General features: G+C 40.4%; 1 protein-coding gene across 1 annotated transcript in view; it reads left to right on the top strand.

The window, feature by feature from the left end:
• Window positions 1-3,069: 3,069 nt before the first annotated feature.
• Window positions 3,070-15,699, top strand: part of brwd3 (bromodomain and WD repeat domain containing 3) — a 19,573-nt gene continuing 6,943 nt past the window's right edge. Inside the window, exons 1-27 of the mRNA XM_010771524.1 lie at window positions 3,070-3,599; window positions 3,767-3,825; window positions 3,931-3,960; window positions 4,147-4,206; window positions 4,878-5,028; window positions 5,186-5,284; window positions 5,398-5,558; window positions 8,008-8,229; window positions 8,405-8,505; window positions 8,624-8,694; window positions 9,609-9,709; window positions 9,818-9,858; window positions 9,940-10,044; window positions 10,127-10,277; window positions 10,366-10,500; window positions 10,586-10,714; window positions 11,321-11,546; window positions 11,657-11,797; window positions 13,005-13,185; window positions 13,298-13,391; window positions 13,498-13,665; window positions 13,777-13,850; window positions 13,933-14,146; window positions 14,233-14,343; window positions 14,425-14,532; window positions 14,675-14,799; window positions 14,897-14,979. Of these exons, the coding sequence (XP_010769826.1) occupies window positions 3,566-3,599; window positions 3,767-3,825; window positions 3,931-3,960; window positions 4,147-4,206; window positions 4,878-5,028; window positions 5,186-5,284; window positions 5,398-5,558; window positions 8,008-8,229; window positions 8,405-8,505; window positions 8,624-8,694; window positions 9,609-9,709; window positions 9,818-9,858; window positions 9,940-10,044; window positions 10,127-10,277; window positions 10,366-10,500; window positions 10,586-10,714; window positions 11,321-11,546; window positions 11,657-11,797; window positions 13,005-13,185; window positions 13,298-13,391; window positions 13,498-13,665; window positions 13,777-13,850; window positions 13,933-14,146; window positions 14,233-14,343; window positions 14,425-14,532; window positions 14,675-14,799; window positions 14,897-14,979 (3,175 nt within the window). The 5' untranslated portion in view covers window positions 3,070-3,565. The remainder of the gene's footprint in view (window positions 3,600-3,766; window positions 3,826-3,930; window positions 3,961-4,146; window positions 4,207-4,877; window positions 5,029-5,185; window positions 5,285-5,397; window positions 5,559-8,007; window positions 8,230-8,404; window positions 8,506-8,623; window positions 8,695-9,608; window positions 9,710-9,817; window positions 9,859-9,939; window positions 10,045-10,126; window positions 10,278-10,365; window positions 10,501-10,585; window positions 10,715-11,320; window positions 11,547-11,656; window positions 11,798-13,004; window positions 13,186-13,297; window positions 13,392-13,497; window positions 13,666-13,776; window positions 13,851-13,932; window positions 14,147-14,232; window positions 14,344-14,424; window positions 14,533-14,674; window positions 14,800-14,896; window positions 14,980-15,699) is intronic.

Here is a 15,699-nt window from a genome sequence, read left to right as displayed (position 1 = left end):
TATTAATAATATATCCATTATTATGTTTTTTTTTTCTCAATTAATTTTATTATTATTTAATTTTTTTCCTGATTTGTCGATTGCTACGTAGGTCATTTATGTATCTATCTGTGTTTATTTGGTTATATGCTTTGTAAATAATTTCTTGAAATGCTCATAAAAATTAAAAAAAGGTATCTTATTTTATTGTTATTCTAGTACACTGGTGTTAGTATTACTTCTCATACACGTTATTTGTATAACTCTATTGGTTCATTTTCTATTGTCTTTGCAATTTACTTTTCTTTTTTAATTTATTTATTTGACTTAATTTATCTTACTTTATTGAAATTCTATTGGGCACTGGTTTAGTATTACTTCTTTTAATCTTAAGTATTCCTCTGTTGTTTATTTTTCATATGCAGTTTTATTTTTTCAGCAATCTCTGCCACAATATTTTTCATCATCTTATCATGAGGAGGGTATTATTTTCCAAAGTGAACAGATACAATGAGTGAGAGAGTAGTCAGTACAAGGCAGCCAAAGTACAGAAGGATAAAGATCATGATTGACTCTTGCCCTCTGTTTCCATAGTGGCAGGCGTGTACCGATATAGAATACACTATGTAATCTAGCTCTCAATGTTAGATCGGATTTAGTGATGGGAATAAAAAAAACGGCTGAAGGCATGAGTCACGAGGCTGGCCCAAATGTTTAGCAGCATGAGGTAAAAAGGGAGCATATGGGGCATACACCTCAGTTCAGCCAGTCATGGAACAGCCCATCCTGTCAGCACACATCCTCCTCATCACTATTCATGAATCATGCAAGGCCCAGCTCTGCACAGCATCCTCAGCGTGGGTATATGAAGACGCAGAACAATCTTTTGGACATCATTTGCACAATGGCTCCTTTCAACTACAAACGTTAGCTTTGTTTTTGTCACATTATTATGTTGCTCGCTCAACAAAGTGACCCAGTTGCCATTGACTTGGATTTAAACAGGAATCCTGTGACATCAAACTCCTCCTTGGTGCTTTTCAATCTCATATTCCAGCCTTTTTGCTCTTCATACAGATGAAGATGCTACCCTTTCAGATGCATGATACTGCCATTTAGGCTTACATTTTATTCTCCAAAAGTCATGTGTGATCATTGTTCAGATGTAATAGTGTGCACCAAACCAAGAGCTGGTGTACAGGTAGCTAGTTTGTCAACACAATACAAATGTTCATTAGTCATAGACAGCATTACATTCACAGGATCCCTTCACACAGCACCAGATAATTAATAATACTTACAATAACATTAATATTGAAAAAATAATAATATATAGTAGATAGATAGATATTTATTAATCCCAAATTGGTCAATTCTTTAATATATATAATTATAAAGCACTTTGGCTAAAACATGAGAAAACCCTCATTCTCCATTAATTAGCTTGTGTTAAACAAAAGTTAATATCAACTAGGCTACTAATGAAAAAATAAGTAGTTTTAAGTATTGAAAAGCAAATTCAGCTAAGTTAAGACTTGTAGAAAGTGACAAATACAAGCCTGTTTTTCCTTCACATACGTTAAGGAGTTTAATATCAGATATCAAGAAAATCAGATTTGTAATAAGCGTGGCAACTTTATAAGTAGCCAAAACACCGACACTGTGCACCGGTTTGTTGTTAGCACGTATAGCTTCCACACCAAGATGGTAACTTACCTTATGTGGGAAATAACAGTCAGCGAGTCCAAACGGAGATATGTGTGGAAACCATAGTAAACGGGTCTTTAACCGACTAAGAACCGCGACGTAATTTATCCCAAAAAGTTGCCCAGAGATCAAGTCCGACCGGTACTGGGGACACACAGAGACCCTGACCCCTCACTCTTTAAACTCTCATTAGGAAACAACGAGTCCTGTCCGCACGCACAGATGAAGGCTGAATGAAGAGTTTCTCTGCAGCCAGAGTTGGACCACACTCAATCCCGCCCACTGTACTATAGCCTACTAGTTATGTGATTGTGTGTCTGCGTTTCTTGTGGTTTGTATTTAAAAGATACCCAATTAAAATGAATTTATTCAAACTGCCTGATCATGCACAACAGGTTGTATAAAACACTGAATAAATGTCACCGGTATTCCATATATGTAGATTACACTAATATGCTGTGATTGGTGTGAATCATACCTTCTGCTCTCTGAGGCATGCTTTCAAACCCTATGTTTCGAACGCTATTAGCTGATCATCACATGTTATTTACATGAGCATGGGCTGAGTTCTGAAATTGTTAAGACAAATGCAGTGGTGAACTGTCAGTCCCACAGGTTTCAGATGATCCAACAGATGCTGCAGCGCCACCCTTATGTCAATCAGTGCAGTTCAGATCCTCAACATGTATAATATGCTGCATAAAGTTGAAAGCCCTTCATTCAAAAATGTTCCTGAAAAATAAATGTCAGCAAAATGTGCTTAGTTTTGGCATATTATTTAGAAAGTAAGTGTTGTAAGGGGTCGAGGTGGATCTAAATGTTAGGTTGAGTATGTTTAGTAGATGAATCTACAATACTGATACATATTTTATATACACAAAGATATTGTAGGAAGTGACTGTTATTTTGTATATATTGATTGTTGTGTTTTTATCTTAATGTGTGCATATGTATAAATGTGTCTGTTGATTGTGTATATAGGCTATAGAATATACATATTTTTATATATATTTGGATTTTTGGGAAACGGTATTTCGATCGATCAGTCTGTACCATAGACTGGTCTGTACACACAAACTAAAAGATTGACAATAAAATTGACTTTGACTTTTTTTTTTAAAATAACTGAATATGTTTTGTAGATGCACATTTTAGAAAAAGATAATTGTTTATTGCCACCTATGTTCACAGATAATGGTATTTCCTGTGCTGTATGGGTGCTTAGACAGGAAACAAACATTGAAAATATATTTTTATTTTAAAACTTGGATAAAAATACTGAAAAGTTGTGAATTTACAAAGTATGTCCTTGGTCAATAGAACCCCTTTTTGTTTATTGGCCCCGTCGTAATATCTAAGGATGAATACAATTTAACAAAAGAAAAGAGAATCAGAGATAACCATTTCAAATTCATAAATGTACTGTGCATATTTATTAACACCATGATAAATACATATCTTAAACCTTTGGCTACACAACATTTTTATTTTATTTAAACTGGACACCTATAAAATATTTTCATATTGGTATGCAAACTTATTCAATGTTTCCTCACTCTAATTTCAAAAACAAAAACATTGTAATGTGTATTTTTTTTACCGTGTAATACAGGAAAATAATTGTATCCAAACATAATTTATGTTGTACTGATAATAATTATTATTAATGTTCAACCTGTAAAGAAAACAAACACCGATAATGCACTGTTTCACTGGAGGGCGCTGACACAAAGCACCAGGTGGTCAGGGAACAACTTGAGAGAGGAGGCCATTCACGAGCCTGTTTTAGCTACACGCAACTAGCTACTGTTAGCTAGCCGGCGGCTAACGAGCAAGCTAAAACATCAGTTTGTCTTAATGTCGCCTGTCCTACCAAGCGATGGCAGGAGAACAGTATTCACAAACCGAAGCTGGTGAGTGCTGAGCGGCCATTTGGTCTGCGAGTAAAGATTTTGCATTCACATAGTTTACAGTTGTTTGTCAGCTAGCGCGCTAAGTACCCGAGTTCAACCTAACGTTAGCTCGGCTCAATAGCAACATTAGGTAGCACCATGCTAACAACACCTCTCTTTCTTTGCAGAACTTTATTACCTCATTGCCAGGTTTCTGCTGTCTGGACCTTGCAAAAAAGCAGCAAAGGTAACAACCTAAAATAAGCACAATATTAACTCATACTGCTTATAAATCGTCTAAATAACTAGCTGTTGCTAGCAGCTAACGCTAACGGTGTGTGTTTGTTGTTAGGTTCTGATCGAGGAGCTGGAGGAGTATGAGGTAAGTTCAGCTGGTCCTTTCTGTTTTTATTCTCGTGCGTGTTTCCGTAATGATGCCTATCTGTTCGCTTTTGTGGAAACTTTTCAGTAATTTTTGGCCGGTATCATATAAAATAGCTTGTTGCCGAGCCGGGACGGTACTAGCCGTTGTGTGTCAATCTAACGCGCTGTTTTTAAAAAACTTTAGTTAATACCTGAACGATGGAGTTGGCACGGGGAGAAATACAAACGGACCTTTCAAGACTGGGTGAGTGTGAATTTTCACAATTAACTTTTTTAATCAAATGAGGAGTGTAACATCGAATTTAATCACCAATTGACTCGAAGCAGATGTGTATATTTATTTAGAATAACTACACAGAAAAGACGCGGTTGTCATTGGTTTATGTTTATTATTACACATTTTAACATTTATATAAGCATAGGCCCGTCGGTGAATAACTATATATAGGCTTAGCTATTGTGCGGGCTAGTAGGAGGGACACAGAAGCTCACAGCCAATCAAAAGAGTCTCTGACGAATCTTCTGGTTCGCTCGCACTGGCAACTGTGCTTTCATTGGCTACTACAGAAGATTGACAGCTCTGTGGATCTGGCTCAGCAAATCACAACCCGCCCTCGTCTCCATTCTCCTCCTCTTTCTTTACTTCTCCCTCGTTTTTATCAGTCCTGATTGTTAATCGACTACATTCCATTAGGAAACATTGCTAGACATTATGAGCAAGTATAAGTAGAAAGAGACTTAAGTGTTTTTTAAATTGTATCAACATCAAATCGGGCTGATTAAATGATTGTGGCGCTGTCACATATTTCAACCACAGATATGTAATGTATATATTATAATATTTTTGGTTTGTTATTGAATGCTTATAATTGAGTTGTTTTATGACTTTGTAATAGCTGTCTCTCACTCCTGCAGGTGACTTTAAACCAGCACATTCCTGCAGACTATCTGCTCCATGTTTGTCGGCGGATAGGTCCGCTTATAGAGAAGGAGATCCCACCTAGTGTTCCTGGAGTCCAAACACTTCTTGGACTTGGAAAACAGTCCTTGCTTCGTACCACCAAAAGTGGGTATTTCACTCATATCTGTATTTTTTTCTGTATTTACGGAAAGTCCAATACTGTTTTTATATAGATTTATTGTTTGTGTGGTTTGTTGCAAAAGTATCTGTATCAGTATCACACTTTCCTCAATATGTTTTTGTTCTCTAACCGTGTAATTAGGTTGCAGCCACAAAGTATGCAGTGGCTCAGCTGTCGCCGCACTGCACCGAGGACGTCCACCAGAACCTCCAGTCAGCATTGGCAACCCTCCCAATGTTGGTGTGTGAAACTTGTACTTTTTAATGCCCCGAGACCTAGTGAATGATGTCATCTTATTCTTTAGCAGTGTGTGTTTCGCCCTTTTAATCATTGCTGTTTGTTTTCGTATGCAGTATCCATCATGGGCGCTCGCCAGGCCACAGGCAGAGCTCGTTTCAGCCAGGCCGTTCCGTCTTCCTCCTACCAACACATGAAGATACACAAACGTATCCTTGGCCACCTGTCTTCAGTCTACTGTGTAGCCTTTGACCGCACCGGCCGTCGGATATTTACGGTGAGTGTTGATTTCAGGCTCAGATGATTATTGCAAAAAAAACTACACATGTGACCCGCTCTATCGAAATCAGTCGGAAGTCGCAACGGCTCATTTCAAAATAAACGTGGATTTGCATAAAAAACTATTTTTTCGGGGTTCGGGTGTTTTGTTTGATTTTAAACAAACAAAGTCTTGGCTTTCAGAATATGAAACTTTTATTTCCAAACTCACACGATAAATACATTCTTTAAGCTTGTAAAGGGAAGATGACAGGCAATCTGCTCTTCCGCAGCGCCGCTCCCCCTCCCTCCGGCTGACATTATGAATGTAAGCGTAGAGAAATCATAAATAACACGGCAGGGTCCGTTACAGTTTGTTTTCATCTGATTTCAATTCAAACAAAGTCTTGGCTTTCAGAATATTAAACTTGTTTCGGCAAATTCAGATGATAAATACAACTTTGAAGCTTGTAACGGCATAATTACAAGCGGAGAACGGAGTAACTTAACGTCACAGCAGGCATAACAACAGCCGGTGTATCTCGTGAGGGTTTCCCCCGGGAAACAAACGCAATACACACACGCAAAATTACACAAACACACACACACGTATACACACACACACACACTCGCGAGCTTCTCCCAGACCAGCAATCCAAACGAAAATATCTTCCCTCCGTAGTATTTTGATCATTTGCTCCGCTAATAATCAATCAGATCGATGGATTCCAGAGAAGAGAAAACTTTGAAGGCCTTTTTCTCAAAATGATGACTCGGTGACAGTCATTATATAATGTGACATATTTCGCTTAATATTTGGAGTACAAAAACAATCCTGATATCATTAGAAAGCTAGGAATATCCTCTTTCCAGCAGTTTATACAACTCAAAATGTGTCTTCGGGTCAATGCGACTGATTTCGATAGAGCAGGTCACATATATAGTATCTCACTAGTTGTGTTATCATCTGTTTTATGACATTTTTGCAAACCATTCTAGCAATAAGTAAAAAAAAAAAAAATAGATTAGATATGGCATCTCTCTAACACCAGGGTTGAAGTGAGTAATTAAAAAATGCAGATCATATCCATATGGGATGTTCTAATCAGACAAACTTTAACGGGACAGTGTGCCTGCTTACATTTACAGGTTTTCTTTCGCATACTTAAATAGGGTCAACAATTAGCCAACGAAAGGATGATTGCAACCGCAAAATATTTTCTTTGAAATAAATCAATATTTGACCAATTAAAGCAAGAACTCTGGGGGACGTTTCTGTGTCACTCAGCAGTGGCGGCTCCAGAGTATTTTTGTTGGGTAATCTATGGTAGGGCTAACCCATACATTGGTGGGGCTCAAGTCAGTATTTGCAATGTAATTACATACACGCTCCCCTTGAAAGTGAAACGCCACGTGTGAGGTTTAGATTATTTCCCTGTCTCAATCCAAATTGAACTGTATGAAATAAAAAGGCACATTTGTCTTGTAGTAAATAAAAAGGGCGACCTGGAGCCAATCCTGCAATTTCCCCACAAGTGAAAAAGTTGGCATGCTGAAAACCCAACCCCTGCAGGGGGGTCTGGGGGGATTCTCCCCCAGGAGATTTTTTGAAATACTAACATAAAATACACATTCTGGTACTCTCTTGAAGAAAAAAAAAAACCTATTACTACACAACATATTTAAAAAAAAAATGAATGCCATTTTAGTTTTTTGTTACTTTGTTCTGAAAGCTGAACCTGCTGCTCCTCACAGAGAGAAGAAGAAGAAGGAGGCTGTGTGAATTACTTTACATTGTGGATAAGGGTGTTCTGTGTGTCAAAATTAAAGACAGCCCACACACCTATCAATCATCAAACCGTGGGGTCTTATTTCAAAAAAATAATGGAGGTATAAACAGTAGTTCTACTGCAAAATTATTCTCCGTCGGGACTTCCTGCAACAAAACCGCGCCGTTATCGTGATTCTGATTGGCCAGAAGACATTAGCAAAGATGTTTTGTTGAGAAGACGATCCCTACGTGACAAGTTTTCAAAACCTTTTCTAGTCTTCGGCATTTCCAGACAAGCGGCTACTGAAATCAATCTTACTAGCTGCTGTCTGTGCAATTTACTCGGCGCGAGTTGGCAGACTTTTTTTTGTTGTTGTTGATCTTAGTAGTGCTCCAGAAGTTGCTTATAAAGTCACCATATAAGCTCTGCAACAACATCGTGACTTAAACTTAGCAAACTACTATGACATTTATAAAGAAATACAATTGTTATAATATACTGTGTACATGGTAGGGTTATAAACTTGTTTCAACTTTTGACTGCTACAAAAATATATTTTATTCACGTGAAAAGAGTCGTTGAGTTGACATAAATGAGGCTCACAATAACTTACAATTAGCTTTTTTGTTGACATTATGATAACACTCTTTGGTTGAAAACTGTCCTTATATTTTGCAAATGTCCCATGCGTTTTAGGGTTCTGATGACTGCCTGGTTAAAATCTGGGCCACAGATGACGGCCGCCTCTTGTCCACGCTCCGCGGCCACTCGGCAGAGATCTGTGACATGGCCGTCAACCATGAGAACACCTTCATCGCCTCAGCCAGCTGTGACAAAACCATCAGAGTGTGGTGCCTGCGTACCTGCGCACCCATCACGGTTCTGCAGGCCCACGCTGCCTCCATCACATCTATACAGGTAGGACTGATGCATTTTTAATTGCTGAAATAGGGTTGAAACATATCAACAATGTTTTTTGTTGCATCCAAAGATTCTATCAGTTCGATTTTCTGCACTTGTTCTGTACTCCATTGCCACTGTATTTGGTCCCTTCTTGCCTGTTAATAACTAACACTGACTTTCTATCCCCAAGTTTTGTCCTGCCATCAAAGGGACAACGCGGTACCTGGCCTCCACCGGTGCAGACGGCATGGTGTGTTTCTGGAAGTGGCACTCGCTCAGCATGAAATTCCAGTAAGTGTTTGATATATCTTTCACTTACTTTTTTTTTAGCTCTGCTGTTTCTTGCCGTGGAAAAAAATACCTCTATTTCATGGGAATAACAGCTTTTGTCTTTGTTCTCTTTTCTTAGGGATCAACCAGTCAAGTTTGTTGAGCGTTCACGTCCAGGAGCACAGGTCTCCACTTCCTCTTTCAGCAGTGGTAAGTGTGTTTCCCTGCCTGGTGACATTACGTGTCCAAGATGTATTTCCCTAATCTGCTGTGATAAACAAAGCAACATCTGACAAAAATCCACCTAACTTTTTACCTACTTTTTATTTGTAAGCAAGTTAATCCAACTATTTGGTGTTTTTGAACTCTTTTATAGCAGTTAGTAGCATTAGCTTATTTTAAGAAATGAACAGAGACTCTCAGTTGTGGTGGTGGCAAAGTCCATAGGGGCTTGGCTTGGCAACTGGAAGGTCACCAGTTCAAGTCCCGGTAAGACCAAGTGCTACCGAGGTGTCCCTGAGCAAGGCACCGTTCCCTACACTGCTCCCCGGGCGCCGTTCATAATGGCAGCCCACTGCTCCTAACACTAGGATGGGTCAAATGCAGAGAAACCATTTCATTACATAGTACCTGTACTGTGTAATGACAATAACAGTGCAGAAAAAAAAGTTGAAAGTGTCCTTTTTAGTGACACAATAACTGCTAAGAAACAAGTCATAATCAGGCAGTATATATGATCAGAATTAGAATCAGAAACAGGTTTATTACCAGGTAGGTTGACACGTACGAGGAATTTGACTTGGTGCTGTGGTGCATACATAAAAGTAAAACAACAATTAAACGCAATTAGAAAACTATTTTAAGAAAACCATAATAACATAAAAAGAAAAATATAGCAGTATTTACATTGAATTGGAATAGAATATGTGCAGTAATAAAAAAACAGATATTGTATACATTGTGTGCTTATAAGGAATTAATTGATGTATTTGGATCATTGTAAAATTTCACAAACTCAAGATTCTATGTTTGAACGATGATAAATGTTTTTTCTAAGATACAAACATAATAAATAGAATATGGATATAAGGATATTTATTGTACACTGATTGTGTTCTTAACAGGTGGTATGTTCATGGCAACCGGTGGCACTGATCATCTGATCAGAGTCTACTACCTTGGTGGGGAAACTCCTGTGAAGGTCTCTGAGATGGATGCGCACACGGTAAGAAACCAAACACAGCAGCTGCATTATTTTTGGTCTTCTCTATTTAACTTAATTCTAACAAGATCTATCTGTAACCCAACCACATGTCTTCTTTTCCTGTTTTAGGATAAAGTTGTAGTCGTCCAATTTAGCAATAACAGCGACAGGTGAGTGTGTTTGCTGAGATCATATTTCTCAAACAGTTTTTTGTAGGGATTTCAAGCCTCTGACAGTGTTTATGTGTCCAGTCTAAGGTTTGTGAGCGGCAGTCGTGACGGTACAGCCAAGATCTGGCATTACCAGCAACAGGAGTGGAAGAGTGTCACTTTAGACATTAGTGCCAGGCTCCCCGGGTAAGAAAGGGATCAATATTCATGATGCCTTTTCTTCCTCTGTCTATAAGTGTTTCATGTCTAACGGCATATTTTCTTCCAGGAGTGCTGTCGCCAATGGAGATGATAAAACTAAGCTGGTGGTTACCATGGTGGCGTGGGACCGTGCAGACAGCACCGTCATCACAGCGGTATCAAACTTCCTGCTCAAAGTGTGGAGCACCACCACGGGACAGCTGCTGCATGTCTTATCTGTGAGTAGATGAAGCAAGTACCACATTAACAAAAGGCTGTTTTTAACCTACCTAGTGACTTGAATGTTTGTTTGTTTTCTGTTCAAAGGGTCATGACGACGAGTTGTTTGTGCTGGAGGCTCATCCATTTGACTCCCGCATCATGCTGTCTGCTGGCCACGATGGCAACATTTACATGTGGGACCTCGCCAAAGGAGCCAAGATCCGTAACTACTTCAACATGGTAATTGTTCTATGATGAAAATTACCCACCATTAGTGATTTTTCTATTCTATCATTGAGATAACATTAAAATGTGTTGTTTCCAGATTGAAGGGCAAGGCCACGGTGCTATTTTTGACTGCAAGTTCTCCACTGATGGACAGCATTTTGCCTGCACTGACTCACACGGCCATTTGCTCATCTTTGGCTTTGGCTGCAGCAGACGATATGAGAAGGTAACGGCACATGACTGTTGTTCAAAATCACTCTATAATTTCCTATTTTCTTTAAAGAGACTGGAATAAATAATAATAATAAACAGCATTGTCGATGATACACATACTTACAGAGACCCTACTTTTTGGGGTGTTCCATTTCCTGTTGTTTTTGTGCATGGAAAAAGTCCATGCCAGAGAGAGCTTCTCTTCCACAACCCCCCCCCCCTGCCTGAAACGCCTCGGTTGTAGTCCTTTGTTTACTTCTGCAACATAGTGACATCACTATGTAACACATGCACATTCCATTGGCTAGCACTCGAACAAATTGTACGTGATAGGCTAAGGGGCGGGACATCTCTAAGGGATTGACCAATCACAACATAGGTGGTTGACTAGCTAACCAGACTGGGCTTTGGTTTCAGACAGAGGGTGGAAAGAGGAGCTGCAGCACAGGCAGTATGAGAAAAATAAAGACCTTTTTGAACATTGAAGCATTTAAACATGTCCCAGTAGAGGAACAAAATAGAAATATGAGCCTGCAATTAATTTAATAGGGCCCCTTCAAATATTGTACGGATTAGGTATCATTATAATAAACACAAATGTATTCATGATTCCCTCCAGATTCCTGATCAGATGTTCTTCCACACGGACTACCGACCTCTCATCCGTGATGCTAATAACTACGTTCTGGATGAGCAGACGCAGCAGGCTCCACACCTCATGCCTTCACCCTTCCTGGTGGACATTGATGGGAATCCTCACCCTCCTCACTACCAGCGCCTGGTGCCAGGGAGAGAGCAGTGCCAGGAGGACCAGCTGGTACCCCAACTAGGATACATGGCTAACAGTAAACACATGCTCCCTTATTCTCTCACAACATTTACTCAAAATGCTTGCACACTTTTATCTTAGGAAGTTTAAATGTTTGACAAAATATTTTCTTTTTCTTCTGCTTAGGTGAGGGAGAGTTGGTTGAGCAGGTACTTGGCCAGCAAACAGCAGAAAACAGAGAAAGCATTTTGGACAATCTGATCAGACAGTTGCAGGATGAGCAGGACGGGCGTGAGATCGAAGAACCGCCAGCTGAAGGAGCGGAAGGTATGTTTGACTCAGGGTTTCCGTTAGCCGGTAATTACCGTTTTTTTAGCTGGTAAAATGTATTAAAAACCGGTAAGTTCAAAACCTGCCGGTCAAAATGTCCGTTAATAATTAGGGATGCTCCGATCGATCGGCCGCCGGTCATTATCGGCCGATATTCACTCTTAATAGTTTGATCGGTGCTCTCTATAAAGGGCGATCAGGAGAGCTGGATCTGATCGATATGGACATAAACGCGAGTGAAGTATAACCGGACGCGAGAGAGAGATCAGATCAGCTGCTGAGTCTGACGGAGACACGCAGCTCTGCATAATCACCTGAAGCTCCGCCCACTGTTTAGTGAGCTGCATGAAATACAGACAGGCTGTCAAGAGAGAGAGAGAGAGAGAGAGAGAGGGAGGGAGGGAGAGAGAGAGAGAGGAAAAAGAGGAAAAAGAGAGGCTCCGGTTTCTCCCCTGTTATTTTCAAAGTTAATGTAAACTTTTGAATAATGTACTTTATCTACTTAAAGTAGTTTGTTTGAATGTAATAATTATGTTGTTTGTTGTTTGCGCATCATTTATTGAGAAATGAAAATTTCGATCTGTTACAATTATAAACTGAAGCAATATAAAAATGACTCCCATTAACTGAGTTTTAAACATCAGCATACCCGGTCATAGTCCGGTGGTAATTACTGCTAATGGAAACTCTGCTACGCAATTCTTATTATTATTATTGAAACATGACCGGTAAGTTTCAAATTTGTCCGCTAAAATAAATTCTTTCCGGAAACTTGACCGGCAAGAAAAAACCGGAAACCCTGGTTTGACTTTACATTATGTAAACAAACTTTTCTTAGTTTTATTTGTTGTGATACAGTGTATAATGGTGGGTTCACACAAAATGCAGAAGTGCTCAATCTTCTGTGACAGTTTTAGCTTCTCTTTTATTTCTCCTTGTGCCGCGAGCTAAAAATAGAGAAAAAAACACCACTGATAATCTACTTGTATAAGTTGTGTATATGTTGTATAAATAATTGTATTTAAATTATCGATGACAATATGCTTCCCATGCATGCTAGAGCTCTGACTTTCCTCCCTATTGCCTACTTTTCTCCTAGTATTTTAATTGTCCATGACCCCCCCCTCATCCCCCACATAATTGAATTCCAAAATCCACCCATTAACATCTTGCCATAACGAACAATTTTCATCTCGATTCTTAGAAGGAAACGAAGCAGAGGGGGAGGCTTCCTCTGTGGCTGGTACCCCCCGCAGGAGTGGGCAGGTGGACGGGGTGTGGCAGATGCAGCATAACGTCCTGCCGAGTCAGGTGGCCACCGAAAGGGACCTGCTGGCCTGGAGCCGCAGGGTGATGGTCAACGAGGTGCCGCGTGGGATCTCCAGGTGAGGCAGACAGAAAGACTTTTTATTGGATGTGAGGATATCACAGAAAGATTATATTAGTGAAATTGCTTTTTTATTAATTATGTATTTTTCATGATGGATTTCTTATTAGATCTGTGGAGCAGTGCAGAAAAGCCAAAGGCGACATGGAATGTTCTCTTTACAACGCAGAGAGGCGGAAGAAGCCAGTGTCCTGCACACCAATGGTACACTACTTTTAACCTCACAGTTATTTTTACAACTAAATACTATCTATTGTTGCCAATTCATTTCAGTTTTACTTGTCTTCAACCCTCCTTACGCACTTTATAGAGCGATCAGCCGACTTCTCGCATGCGATCCCTGCGGCCGTCCAAGAAAAAGCAGCAGCGCCACGCCTATCAGACACGCTCGGCTCAAGTCCGTCGTCCTCGGCGGAGTCGAAATTCCAGCAACCAACTTGAAACTGAGAGCCAGGTGGACTCTGATAGCGAAGGAAATGTACGTTCCCTCTTTCTACTCTTGATGTCCAAACATGACATGTCCAGTAGAGCACCGTCTGTTAACTATCATTCAGAATAATACAATTGCTGTGTGTATTTCTATTGACAGGCAGCAGAGCAGGCGGAGCAAAGCGAAGCGTCCTCTGATGGTGAAGCTCAGTGGCAGAATGAAAGCAGCTCCGGGTAAATATCTTCTGACGGAGAAGTGTGTTTTCTAAATGCAGTAATGATCACTAATCTAACATAATATCTCTTTCATTCTCAGTGACTCCTCCAGTGAGTATTCTGATTGGACAGCCGATGCTGGGATCAACCTGCAGCCGCCGAAGCGACCAACCAGGAGGCCCGTACAACCGCGGGGTTACAGCAGCTCGGAGGAGGACGAGGAGGAGGACGAGGAGGAGGAAGGAGATGGCAAGGCAAAGGAGCCCAGGAAGAAGGACAACGAGAAAAAGAAGAAGCCTAAGGAGACCAAACAGGTAACATGACCTCCTTAAAACATCTTCACCTCACAGTACAGGAGGAGTTCTGTACTTCAACAGGTTTTGTCATTGCTTAATGCTAGAAACCCACGTCCTCTCTGGCTGGACTTGATGCAGAGGAGTGGCTGCCACCAGCATGGATAATGGAGACCGTCCCACATCGCTCTCCTTTTGTTCCACAAATGGGAGATGAGGTAAGGTTTTTCACTCTCTGAAAACGGAAATAACGGTTCATAACATACGTTTTTGACAACATCTCTCATGTCTTCCTCCAGCTCGTCTACTTCAAACAGGGCCACCAGGCTTATGTCCGCGCTGTCCGCAGGGCTAAGGCTTACAGCATCAACCCTCAGAAGCAGCCATGGAACAGACTTGACCTCAGGGTGAGGAGCAGCCTGTGTAGTGAACGTGTTCCGAACAAGGCAGCCACATGTTGTCATTTCTGAAGACGGCAATGGGATGTACTTTCCTTGGCCAAGGGAAAGATTGGCAGAGCTTAACTTTGTGTTTCTTTTGCCTCCTCAGGACCAAGAATCTGTGAAGGTGGTTGGAATTAAATATGAAGTTGGACCTCCCACCCTCTGCTGCCTAAAGCTGGCTTTCGTGGACTCAGTCTCAGGGAAGATGACCAGTGAATCTTTCTCCTTAAAGTAAGCAACATAGGAATATAATATTATTTTATATTAACAAAATGTAAATTAAAGCATGCCTGCATTTAATTAAATGTTTAATTCCCACACTCTAAAGGTACCATGACATGCCAGATGTCATAGATTTTCTGGTACTTCAGCAGTTTTACAACGAAGCTAAAGAGCACAACTGGCAACCAGGTGAGTGTTCACATAAATACAAAACACAGCATTTCATCCAAAAAACATACAACAAACATGTATAACATAAGACTTTTAGAAATGTGGAAACAGTGCAAATGATTAAATTGCTCCCTATAGGCGCTTTCACACCGCAGCACTTTTCCCACAAAGGTTCATCAGAACTTAGTTCATGAGAACTCTTTAGTTCTGGGACTCCCAGCAGCTTCTACTGAAGCCTTCCGAGTAAATCGCCCGTGACATCTCAAAGCAGTTAACCAATAGGCGCTTTCACACCGCAGTACTTTTCCCACAAAGGTTAATCAGAACTTAGTTCATGAGAACTCTTTAGTTCTGGACTCCCAGCAGCTTCTACTGAAGCCTTCCGAGTAAATCGCCAGAACGCCGACACCTCCTCATCTCCACGGCTCCCATGTTTTATTTTGTGTTGTCATAAGTTAGNTTTCTGCGCTGGGCTAATGCTAATAATGCTAATGCGAGGATAACAAAATGGCAGTTTCACAAAACTTTTTGGGAGTTTTACGGGGCGTGGTTTGTATTCCGCACAGCCAACCAGACATAGGAACCTTTTTCTCCCACGAAAGTCCCACGGAAAAGGGGGTAAAAAGGTTCTCATGAACTAATTTTAGTTCCGGATTTTTTTGGTGTGTTGGTGAACGCAACAATTCGGAGCGGTGTGAACGTGCCTTTTGCATTCACTTTTCAAACCAGCTCCACTGA

The sequence above is a fragment of the Notothenia coriiceps genome, unplaced genomic scaffold (genome assembly GCF_000735185.1).
Source record: "Notothenia coriiceps isolate Sejong01 unplaced genomic scaffold, NC01 NC01_scaffold00010036, whole genome shotgun sequence".
Taxonomy (NCBI): Eukaryota; Metazoa; Chordata; class Actinopteri; order Perciformes; family Nototheniidae; genus Notothenia; species Notothenia coriiceps.
This window is presented reverse-complemented; position numbering and strand designations above follow the sequence as displayed.